This window comes from Amia ocellicauda, chromosome 10 (genome assembly GCF_036373705.1).
Source record: "Amia ocellicauda isolate fAmiCal2 chromosome 10, fAmiCal2.hap1, whole genome shotgun sequence".
Lineage (NCBI taxonomy): Eukaryota > Metazoa > Chordata > Actinopteri > Amiiformes > Amiidae > Amia > Amia ocellicauda.
Window position 1 is genome coordinate 18,766,759 of NC_089859.1, and position 12,479 is coordinate 18,779,237.

The 12,479-nt window shown below is 43.8% G+C and overlaps 1 protein-coding gene across 2 annotated transcripts; it reads right to left on the reverse strand.

Annotated features, from left to right (window-relative positions):
• Nucleotides 1-1,108: 1,108 nt before the first annotated feature.
• Nucleotides 1,109-10,956, reverse strand: plp1a (proteolipid protein 1a). 2 transcript variants are annotated; one of them, XM_066715386.1, is made up of 8 exons: nucleotides 10,581-10,956; nucleotides 8,052-8,238; nucleotides 7,238-7,394; nucleotides 6,907-7,075; nucleotides 6,625-6,698; nucleotides 6,336-6,401; nucleotides 1,744-1,996; nucleotides 1,109-1,252 (listed from the first exon to the last, which is right to left on the reverse strand). In XM_066715386.1, the coding sequence occupies exons 1-7, from the start codon at nucleotides 10,582-10,584 to the stop codon at nucleotides 1,796-1,798; spliced, it is 858 nt and encodes a 285-aa protein (XP_066571483.1). In that variant the 5' UTR covers nucleotides 10,585-10,956; the 3' UTR covers nucleotides 1,109-1,252; nucleotides 1,744-1,795. The 2 variants fall into 2 exon arrangements, with proteins under 2 accessions (XP_066571483.1, XP_066571484.1); XM_066715387.1 differs by lacking the exons at nucleotides 1,109-1,252; nucleotides 1,744-1,996 and adding an exon at nucleotides 2,616-5,854 and having other exon boundaries at nucleotides 10,581-10,948.
• Between the last annotated feature and the right edge of the window lie 1,523 nt (nucleotides 10,957-12,479).

Below are 12,479 nucleotides of genomic sequence, written 5' to 3' on the forward strand. Positions count from 1 at the left end.
CAATTTTAATGATTTGAATATATTGAAATTAATGCCTCACAGCTCCTGGGACCCCAGTTCATTTCCAGCCATAGGTGTCTGTCTGTGTGCAGGGGGCCTGTTCTCCATATGGGTTTTCTTCCACAGCCCAAAGACAGAGTACTTTGGCTACTGTAAATTGCTCCATGGTTGTTAGTACTGCCCTGCGACAGACTAGTGTCTTTGTCCAAGTTAGGCCTCAGTGTGACCCTACCGTATATGACAAAGCAGGTATTGAACATGAATAGATCTTATTTGATATTTTTAACATGTTATACTGTATATATATATATATATATATATATATATATATAGAGAGAGAGAGAGAGAGATTAATTTTTATATTTTATAGTATACTTTTATCATTAAGTCGTATTATTTTAGCAAAACAATTCCAATACAATTTTATTTATTTGATAAATTCGATTTTCATAAATTATCACTTTCATTGCATTTTGGGGATTTTGTCATCTGCATTTTTATGTAGATGTATATTTTATTTATTTTTATTTTCATTTGTAACTGTAGTTAACATTTTTGTGTTCATGGTATGTTCATATTACTTTAAGCCATTTAATAATTTACTTTTTAAAATGTAATTTTAATTGAAGGTAGTGAAACATTTCAGTAATTAGAGATAAGTTTGTACTATACTTCAGTGAGGGCTTAATGTTAAGACACTAATTCTAATAGAGGTTGTAAGATGGGTCCCTTCTGCTACTTACCTGTCATTCTCTCAGCCATTCCACTCATGCACAGTACTTCCCACTGCACAGGTAGGATAGAATACTTCACTCAGGTGCAAAATCGTTAAAGGTTGTGCCACAGTTCTGCCGTGATATGGATGAAAGGTCCAGAGCTGCAGAAGCCCTGGTGAAGCCTGACCACAGGTCCAGTCCTCACATTGCACTCAGAGCAGCAGGGCACATGGATCAGATTGGGCAGCTGTGGGACTTATGCAGCTGGATGCCAAGACTGGAACCTGAGCCTGCATTTCTTCATTTTCTATGCAAAACAATCAAGACTCGAGCTGTGAACATACCCACTTTTAAAAGGGTGCAGTGTCTTGTATTAAGCCTGACACTTCCTAGACATTGAAAACTTGTCTCTTTAATTTCAATAAATTTGCACATGGCTTTGTGGATCAATGTTATACAAGAGATTGTAGCTTATAAACCCTGGGTCCGAGGAGTCTGCTGTCCACTGCGAGTTTGGTCAGTTTCCTTGTGAAACACTGGAACAGTGAGAGGAAAGATTTTCAAATTAAATTGGGAAGCAGGGGAGCTAAATTAGGAGTTAACTTCAAATAAAATAAATAAATAAAAAATCAGCAATTTACACTTTTTCTGCAGTTTCAAGAAATGTGCAAACAACTTTTTATCGATAGACAGATACATTTGTATTTATAGTCCCACTATTTTTTTAAACAAATAAATTATTCATAGTAGTTATGTAAAAAAATAATATACTTAATCTGTTTTTACTAGAAAAGCCATGCTATACCTTTATATATATATATATATATATATATATATATATATATATATATATATATATATATATATATATATATATATATAATTTCTCACTCACTGTTGCCATCTATTGTTAGCTTTTGAAAAATCAGCCTGTGTGCATCTTACTGTAAACCTTAAGGGGGGAGAGTGTGTGAGTTAGTGTCACTTTGTGTGTGAATGTGGTCCCTGATCAGCAGGGCTAACCCACCCTGCAGCACCCTCGGCAGTGTGAGACATTGCCCCGTCCCCCAGCATGTGCATTAAAGGCTATCTGCTGGGGGTGGGTAGGGGCAGTACAGGCTGTCTTCTGGGGGTGGGTAGGGGCATAGACTGCCTCTTTTGTTGCCCTGCAGGATGCCCCTCAGCTGCAGGGTGTTCTTGTTGACACTGGTCTCCCTGTGGCCCCCCTGCTGTGCCATGATGTATGCCCGGTTCGCAGACAGACGCATGAGACAGTGGACCTGGGGAAACAGGCGGGAGGCAACAAACTGCACACAGCTACACAACACACATTTACACATCACACTGCATACACTTCTATTCATCACTTCTACACACTATGCACTTGCTCAGAAAACATATTCAGCTCTGCTACAGCACCCTCTCCTCCGAGCATGATAGTGATTTTTTAAAGTTACTTAAAGACTTTTTAACTTTCTTTGCATTATCAATTTATGTATTTAATGTATTTTTTAAATATATGTTAAGATCAACAAAAAAAGTTACAGAATGGTCACAGCCATCTCCCATTACTGCCATTGATTTGGTATTTAGTCAGTGCCTGACCCTAAGTGGACTCTGACCCGTTGTGTATAATGGCCCGGATTAGAAGAGGCTGAGGTAATTCACCCAGATGAGGAGAAGCCAGCCTCACAAATGCCCAAAGTCAGAAACATGTACAGAATCCCACCTCTAACTACCCTTAGGGGGGAGAGAGGGGGCACACACACACACTCACTCACACTTGATCCCCCAATCATACAGTCACTCTGCCGTCACTTCCTGGCTCCTATTACCCTCTCACCCCCCTAGATCAACACCACAGATGGCCCAACAGCAAGCATACGCTCCGCACATGTGTGACATAATCAGATGTTTAATAGCTACAATGTTTGTTTTAATATTAAATAAACCCAACATTTTTTTATTTTTTTTTAATTTGTAACAGGACCCAGTATTACAACTCTCACCAGGCCCCTTTCCATAGCACCTTGTAGAAACAGAGACACCAAGTTACTCTACAGATGACATGTTAGCAAGATCACTTACAGGGAAAAGCCAGTGGCAACACAGAGGCATCAGTAACCATGGACACACAGCAGAGTGCCAGTGCAGTGAGGAGCAGAGGGGAACTGGGGGGTGATGGGTAGACTGGAGTGGAGGGTAGGGTTTGGCATGTGCAACTGCAGAGGGTCTGCTGTTACAACCAGACTCCCGATGAGAATAGGGAGTCAAAACTAGGAGGGCACACTGAGATCTGAACACGGAGTCCTGCAGCAGGGTTGTCTGTCCTGTGGTAAAGCCTCATAGCTGCAATGCCTGTGCGGTTTCAGTGGCTTATTGTCAATGGAAAGCTGGTATCTTCCCTGTGTGAGTACCAGGACACCAGCTAAAGGCCTCTGCATTTCCCTGTCCTGTCCTGTCCTGTTTGAGGCACACAGTCGCTGCCCTGGGTACATTCAGGGAAAGTGTGACATTGAGACTGACTGTCTGATGGGGCTTTCCCTGGCACTGCAGGAGACAGCCAGTGTAACATTGGCTTAAGGCAGGCTCTCCTCACTTGCTCTGAGGCTTCGGGGCTGAGAGTATGGGAGGTTCTGACTGTGGCCTGCCTCTTGGCAGCCCGTTACTCCCAATGATGGATGTGAGAGGCTATATTGCATAGTCTCTCCTAGGATATGAAAATCCTCAAATCCATCAACAGACAGATGTCCTGGAGGTGTGTATGTGAAAGTGTGTGAAGAGTTCTGAACTCACTGCAAACATGGGGCAGTCTGGAGACATGGCAACCAGCTGAGAATAATACTATGGCAACCACATGATGCTATGGTATGCTTGGTATAGGATAGACTTGTGTTGCACCAACTCCCTTCTCCACTGCACACAACAGCAGGACACACAAATGAGAGGGTGAGGTAAAGACAGCAAGACACAGATGGACAGACATGGAGAGAGAGAAGCACTGCACTGTACACTGAACACTCTACAGCTCCTTCACAGTATTAGAGCCAACATAGTAACAAAACAGCTTCCAAGTTACAGTGTTTTTACTTTTATTAAAACAAATAAAAATAAAAATTAGCAGCTCTTAAAAACCGCATTGTTTTGAAAAAAAAAAAAAAAAGTCAGTGGCCTGTCTGAACCTCCCACCGAATTAGCCCACCTCTTTTGCAACTAGGCGGCATGGTTTATGTACCAGAGGGAATGGAGCTATATTCAACTCTTAACTGACAGAATTGGGACAAAGCAAATCACATGATCTCCATTTAATTTAATTCCCCCTTTTTCCCCAAAATAGCACTGGGGATGTTGGGTCTTGTTTCAATTCACCTGGGCTTTAGGGTTTCATGTGAGCTTGGGGGTTGTGCAACAGTCCAGAAGAGTAATGCCCCGTTTCCACTAGCTATGTTGAGGTGCACTTCAGCGTGGCTGTTTGAGTCCAGGGTGTTTCCACTACGGCTCAGGTGCACCTCCGCCTTTGTCCGAACTAGTTTCAGGAGGCAATGTTTCATACATCATACCGGCTTAGTCTCAAACTGGTCTGGGGCATGTACTGTTACATCCCTTACGTAGTCAGACACAATGCCACTGCATTTTGAAATTGTAACTACAATAATGGCAGCCACTATCGATGCGAGAGATGCGGTAAAAACTTTTCACAAGAAGGAATACATGTGTTTACTGTGGGAAGACTATTACATTTGAGCAGTTATTCATGTATGGTTGTAAAGTGCCACACAGGATCAATTGCTTGGAGCAGTAAGACATTTAAAAGTGTTTGAAAAGATCATGAAAATCCTGCTGCAGAAAGGACTGCATCGGACTGCCACAGTGTGCCGTGATAAATTACATTAACTTGTTTTGGTATAAATACACGCAAACATGAAAGACTATGGTGACATACGTCCTGGATTTAAATTACGTTTCCTGATGTCTTGACAATTCTCTCAAAATAGTTTAAATGTCCCGGTTTTTAGCTTTTCACTGTTTACACTCTTAAAACTATTGCATAGATCAATCGCATGAAGAAGTGAAGATTTTTAAAACCTCATTACCAGTAACTATATGTAACTATGTATACTACTACTAACATAATGGTAATCCTAGTATAAATGCTTTACTGACTGCAGAAATAAATCTCTACCTTGAAAAAATTGCAATTAATACACCCACTACCTAATCCATTAATGTGTCAGGACAAGGAATTTAAAGGAATCCCATACAAATTTAAAGTTGATGCTTCGCACAATGTTATTGATGTGCGATTCATTTATTTGGTGACATCGATTAAGTTTATGTAGGTTATACAGAAAAAAAATGATAATACTGAATTTGTGAAAAACTGCAATTGCAACGCAGTTAAATTCTCCCACAGATAAATAATAAGGGAAAATATCTATGATATGTTAAGCTATATTGCCAATGTTAATCGGATCATGATAAAGTGAGAAGTAGCCTAATACACATGTATTTATTTTTTAAATGTGCTGCTCAAAAAAATTAACTGGATGAAACAGGAGCAGATACTTCTAAATTAACACGTATTTTTCTACCACATACTATCATATGTTTAAGTAATGTAATTTGTTTGATACATATTTTTTCAATACATCCCGGTTTCTACTTCTGAATATGTGGTCACCCTACAAGACTATCTATTAGACATCGTAAAAACGTTTAAATCCAAAGTTTATTGCACTTTAATGTTTAAGGTATTACAGCCTCCAGTGCTTAACGACTAAATCCCAAAATGAGTGACCCAGAATGCATTTTGACCTTTGGTGTCTCACAGTCACTTCCTAGGGCTGCTGTACCTAACGAAAATGAATGGACACGCAGGCAGCAAAGTTTAGGTGTACGGTTACAGCTCGGCCATGTGGAGGTGCACCTAAACGTGGCCAGTGGAAACGGGGTAGAAGAGTTTCATGAGGCTCCTGCCCTGGTGGTGCGGTCAGGCCCTGACAAGGAAGCAGAATGAAGCGGAGCGTAGAGCAAGAGGGACAGAGAGCAGTTGCAGGCTAGCATCGCGTGCCCATCCCCTTACGGCCCAGAAACCTCAGCACAGCAAAGTTATAGGTGGTGGAGATCATGTAGGTGAGCTATACAGAGAGAGAGAGAAAAGGAGAAAGAGAAAGGAGTGAGAAGAGAAACCAAAATACCTTTACAAAGAGACAGTGCAGCCCTGGTTCCAGGGGGCTCATGTCCTGTGGTCTCACATGTACTGTTTTGGTTTCTATACTTTTCCTCACCACCTGGAAGTCAGTCTTAATTGGTTATATTATACTTAACACTAGAAGTGCCGAGCCGGTCAGCTTGACTGGTTTGATTTGGTTAAAATTTGAAGGGAGTTTTTGGAAGGGATCCCCACCCCTGACTCCGACACTTCAGACAGACTGAGTGCTGGAAACTCCCTGAAACCACAGACCCAACAGGGCTCTCAAATATAGTGCTGAGTCTTCTGTCCTGTGTTCTAACCAAGCCCCAAATCAACTAATGGTCTGATCAGCTTTTTAAATGATTGAAACAAGTAGTTCTCTATAGTCTGTAGGTGATGCGAGGGCAGTGGCTCAATCCACTCACCAGTGCCAGAAGGGTGGCTCCGGCTCCAACAAATGCTGCTATGTACAGGTCATAGGTCAGGAAGAACTGCAAGAGGGAGGATAAAGAGTTACTGCAGACACACACACAGTGAGCCACAGATGATGGGTAAGGTGAAACCTGCAGCTGAGGGATCTTAGTCTTTACAGACTCATCAGAAACAAAGACAAGACAGGCTACACCATGTGCTACTCTAACACTACAGAGTCTCCTACAGTTCATCCAGCACTACACTGCACAACAGAGACACAAGTACCAGTGTAGTCCTTACCTCCTTGGTCTTGCACACAGCCACCAGGGTCATACCACAGACCTTCCCTGGTGTGGCATTCCATGGCAGCAGTCCTGAGGGAAACATGGGTAGAGAATCAGTTCTCCCACTTGGAGAGTCTACCCCCCCACCCCAGAATGACCATTAGTAGTCCTATCAATTCATCAAAAAACATCCCTTCTTGGTGACCCCTGAAGCTGGCTGATACTCAAGAGCCTGCAGCTGGTAAATGCTAGAAAGGCTCACACTGCCATACAGTAGGAGTGAGAGGAAAGGGCGTACCATACTGCCTGACATCCATGCACAGCTGGTTGATGCTTGAGGTGGTCTCAGTGAGGATGTTGATGGTGTGGCACGTGGTGGCCATGTTGTAGAAAAAGTAGACAGGCAGTGCGGAGCAGGCAAACACCACCAGCCAGATCACAGCCAGGATGTAGGTCACCACAATGAACTGCAGGAGACATAGAGGTCAGAGGTCAGAGGTCATACAGTCTAGACAAGGTGGCAGTTCCCCCAAGTCAGCCACTATGCTGCCGACCCCCACCCCCCATTGCGGATTCTGAAGGATTCCCCTCACACTCTCACTGTCCCTTTCCTCTACCCCTCCCCTCACCGTGGTGCTGAGGCAGCGTCCGCAGGCCGTGCTCCTGAACTCCCCGAAGGTCTGCTTCACTGCACTGGTGGTGTAGAAACCCTCGGCCAGCAGCACAATGCAGTACAAGAAGAAGAAGGAGGCCAGGCCATAGATTATGTACTGGAAATACTGAATTCTGAGAGGAACAGACAAGAGAAGGGGGAAGAGGTCAGAGGTCAGGACTGTAGACTCTTTAGTATGCACTCTGGGTTTTACAAGTTGAGCCACAGTAGATTATGTGTATTGTGCTGTACTCGGCACTGATAGGATAACAATAGTGCCTAGAAACATACTTCTGGAAGTTGAGTATGTTTGGTATCTGGTGTCTTAATGAAGTGCTAACTTATAAACTAGTACAGCGCTGGAAAAAATTAAGAGACCACTGCAAAATTATCAGTTTCTCTGGTTTTACTATTTATGGGTATGTATTTGGGTAAAATTAACATTTTTGTTGTATTCTATAAACTACTGACAACATTTCTCCCAAATTCCAATACATGTAGAGATGCTGATTTAAGAAAAAATTACATTGGTCTCAATTTTTTCCAGAGCTGTATATCAATAAAATTCAGTTTTATTTTATTCTTCAGTGCAATCCTTTTCCATATACAGTAATGGACTTTTTTGAGGGTGACTCTCTGCTACATTTTCTTAATGGTCCCTCGGATGCATTTGTGTCACAGAGACTAATATCACTAATGTATACCAGATGGGTTAATCATTAGCATGCAACCCAATGGCCCAGCAATGCCCGGAGGCCTGCCCTTGGCTGGGAGCAGGTTTCGGGTCTCACATGTATGCCAGTGTGGCGTAGTCCTGCAGGTTGCGGGCAAAGTAGGTCTCAATGATCCTCTCGGTCTCCGTCAGCGCCTGGTGCCCACAGCCGCAGAACAGTGCGATGCCCGAGAAGCACAGCAGCGTTGCCAGTAGGGAGGCGTAGGGGATGCCACCCAGGCATCGCACACAACACTCATAACAGCCTGCCGACGACAACCCAGTACATAGTGATCAGCTTAGCACAGCACTCACAACAAGACTCCAGCATGTCACAACACACCTCAATAACAAAAACAACAACAACAACAACAATAATAATGATTTGCTTCTCTTGAAAGTAAATGACTGGATTGACTACTTAAAACATTTGCTGCTAAAAAGTCACCTATAACAGCACCTGCAGTGGCTTTCACTTAGCTGTGACTGGTCCGACTCGCAGTCAGCAGAACAGTAGAAAATAAAAGGGAAATAATTAAACTTGTGTAATTAAGTTTTGTAACATTTATTAAGCCTTGTATTAAACCCATTATTTCAGTTTAGCCTGAATGCTGCTGTGCTGAGCTGTGTGTCACTCTGCATCTGTGACACACCTACACACCTGCTGCCGATAGCATCACTTGCTCAGCTGCTCTCCCCAGTCAGGGGTGGTACTGTGTGACACCTGTGGCCCTTGGACCAGCTGGTACCACTGCAGCCCTGAGCTGACTGCTGGTCTGCCTATAAACACTCTTCACAGCAGGGGGAAGGTGGAGGGGGGGTGGCTTCAGGGGCCTGAGAAAGAGGCCTCCTTTGTGGCAAAGGAGACAATGGGCTTTGTGGAAGGGCTGTGTAGGCAAACAAAGGCCGGCGATGTCAAGTAAACAAAGAGCAGAGGCTGAAAGAAGCCCCTCTGCCCCCCAAGCCCTGCTCCCCAGAGTCAACAAAAAGGCCTTTCAGACCCGGAGAGAGAGCAGGGTGGTGGGGGGATGCACTTTGGCACTGTAGACTGGGCTGCAGTGGATGCAGGGGTTCTCCAGGGTACTGACAGGCTGGGACTGGTACCACTGCAGTTGGCACCATTGCTGGCAGCAGGAACAGCAGAAGCCCCAATCAGAGGCACGGCTGCAGCTAGTCACTATGAGGGTGGGGCCTGACTACAGGCCATGACTGTAATGATTTTCCCCAGGCAGAGAGAAGGCTGTAGAGCCACTGATATAAGCATTTCCACACCTGTGCAGCCAACTGTGGTTGCAGGTAATCAAATGGTCAGCACAGCAGCCAAAGGGTTTCTGAAATATTCAGGGTAAAACGGGTCTTGCATTTAAAACAAACAAAGAAAAAAATTACATGTTCACATCTTTACACTAGATTAATTTAAATGACATCAAGAAAGGAAAAGAAAAGGATAGTGTATAAACTACTACATGAAAAAACAAACATTGTGTTAGTTTTCATTTACATAAACCAAGCTCTTAGCAATACAATATTTGTTAATTACATAAATAAAAATAAATTGCATTACTACCTAGGTGGGTGGTTATTTGCTATATTTTTAATTTACTGAATTATCAGCTGGCTTCTGCTTGCCCTACAGGTACATTGTGCGCCACACAGGGTCAGGTGTGAGGGAGTCTGCAGATCTGCTCTCACTGAGGTCTGTGTGTATCATCAGAAGTCCAGGCTGAACAGCACTGTGGCAGTGGGCGGCAGCCGCCCCTCAGCACCACACACCTAGCCTGGCACAGCGGTTTAATCTGCTCACCCCAATACCCCACCCCACCTCACACACAAACACACACACACACACCAGGCTGCAGAAACTCCAGGGCAAATCAGTGCTAGACCTAATCCTGGTTTGGCTGCCCCACTTACAGTAACAATTAGGCTAAGGCTCCCCTCTCCAGCTCACCAGAGTTATGTCCAGGCAGCAGCTCGATATCATGAATTACATACTGCCCTGCTCTACACTGTCTTTAAGTACTCTCTCCACTTATGACCCCGTACGCAAAACACTTGGTCAGGTTGCAACTGTTTTTCGGAGTGACGCTCATTATAGTTCGCTGCAGACACGCTTAACTGTGTAAGAGACGCACTCGCAGTGTTGAATGCGTGCTCCCAGTCGGCTCTCACTCAATCCCGTCGCCTCAGCCTCCAATTACTGCGCACAACACAAACACTACAACAGCAGAGCTTGGAAACTAAATATGTTTTTGCTTTTTAATTACCCAAATTAGTCATTAGTTAAGGAACAAAAAACAGTTTCGCTTAATTGAACGAATTCAATCCCATACATCCAGTAGGCTACTAGATGATCGTTCACTCCAACTTAATAGAAGACGCCAAACAAAAGAAAGAAAGAAAGAAAGAAAGAAAGAGACATCACCAGTGCAGGGTTATGAACCGTAACTTCCAATCGCCCTGTATTTAGCCAACACAGAAAGAAAGAATACAATCTGCTCCAAGAAAGGGTGGTTTAAATTAAAATTACAGAACAAACCAAACTTTTTCAAGAGTGAATTGGTTCGGTTTTGAAAGCGGCACACGCCTGCGCTCTGTGCGCACTTACCCATGTCTGGACAGAGGTGCGTAAGTCGCTCTGGCTCGCTGCACTGTGTAGCGCTGGTCTGCTGCTCCGTGCGACTGCGTGCTGCTGTGTGATGTGCGCAGCCCGTGTCCTGCCCTCCTTTATCAATCTCACTCGCTCTTCTGTTTCCCCAACAATGAACAGAGACGCCGCGCACGGAGATCCCGACTTTAAAGACACAATGTCCCTTTTGCCCTGACAGCCGGTTTCTGAGGTGCTGCTGATAAACAGTCGAGCCTCCAGGGTTGAAGCGGACAATGCCGAGGTCAAGGTCTCATCCAAGTGTCAGATCAAATGTCAAGTTGATCCGATTCTCCTCCCGCAGCAGGAGGACGATAGCACCTCTTAGCCCTGCTCATATACTGCAGTCAGCTCACGCACTGACATTCCTGCACTGCTATGTGGACTACACCCCCTCTTTTGCTTTTGCTCCAGAGTTAGATTTTTTTTCTTTTTTTTTTCAAATCAGATTAGTATTGCTGTGTAAACTGACAACTGTCTCAGTGTGGGGAGACTGTGCAGGCAGGTCCATGGGGACTGTGGGCCCCAGGGGAAGAGCAGGCCTGCATGGACCTCAGGGCCCTGCTCCCTCAGTGCTGACAAATTGGTAGGAGAACTTATTGAACTGATCCAACTGAACACAAAACAAACACATACAAACAGTTTCTCCGTTTGTGCAGTTTAAGGATGCTGCACAAAGTACCCTATGCACTGAAGTCAGTACACTGACTAAAGTGAAGCTGCTGTGTTTGCCCTGTTTTTCTCTCTGTCTGTCAATGTCTCTCACTGTGTCTCTGCCTATGACTGTCTCTGTTCCTGTCACTCTCATAGCCTCCCACTCCAGAAACATTCTATTCTGAATTAAAAACAAACAGATATATACAGACGGGTTACAAATTTAAGCAAAAACCTGAATAAATGAGTACAGAAACATAGCGAATGTAGATGCCTCCAAACAGGTGTACTGCATGATACAATTAAGCAATTAACATTCTATCATGTGCCATGTGCACTACCAGTCAAAAGTTTTAGAATACCCACATTTTTCCAGTTTTTATTTAAATTGAAGCACAGTTTTTAAGTACAGTTTCCTACACCATCAAAAGTTACTTGGAAACAGGAAGAAACTCTGACAGTAAGAGGTCTGGCAGACCCAAAGCCACAACAGAATCAGAAGACAAGTTTCCGAGAGTCAACAGCTTGCGTGATATGCGGCTCATGGTACAACAGATTCACGCACAGCTTAACACTGGTAAGCAAGTCTCAGTTTCAGCTGTGAAGAGAAGACTTCGAGCTGCAGGTTTGACAGGTCGAGTGGCAGTAAGAAAGTCATTGCTAAAATGACAAAATAAGAAAAAGAGGCTTGCATGGGCCTTGTATTACCCCTGTGGACTACTGAAGACTAGAAGAATGTCTTATGGACCGATTAATCAAAATTTGAAATCTTCGGTTCATCACGCAGGGTTTTTGTAAGCCATCGAGTAGGCGAAAGGATGGTTCCTCAGTGTGTGACACCAACTGTTAAACATGGAGGGGACTTCTGCAACAGTGTTGGGAAGAACTTTCCGAACAATATTTGATTTCCATTGTAGAAAGAATACATTGAGACATTAAACTGTGTACATTTAAATAAAAACCAGTATGAGGACACCATAGGCACTTGTCTACAGAGATGTGGAAAAAAGTGATATGGCCAGATGAGTCACCCTTCACCATATTCTCGACAAGTGGGCGAGTACATGTGTGGCGTACACCAAGAGAATGGTACAAGCCTGACTGGCTGTGGGGGACATTTTGCTTGCATGATTTGGGTCCACTTATCCCCTTAGAGGTAAGGGTAACTGCAAATCATTACAAAGTTATTCTGAATGATCAACTTTA

Excerpts from the sequence above, each read along its gene's own strand:
- plp1a (XM_066715386.1), bottom strand. Across the intron at positions 7,076-7,237 it reads GACGCTGCCTCAGCACCACG|TTCATTGTGGTGACCTACAT; the intron begins GTGAGGGGAGGG and ends TGTCTCCTGCAG. Across the intron at positions 6,402-6,624 it reads CTGTGTGCAAGACCAAGGAG|TTCTTCCTGACCTATGACCT; the intron begins GTAAGGACTACA and ends TCCCTCTTGCAG.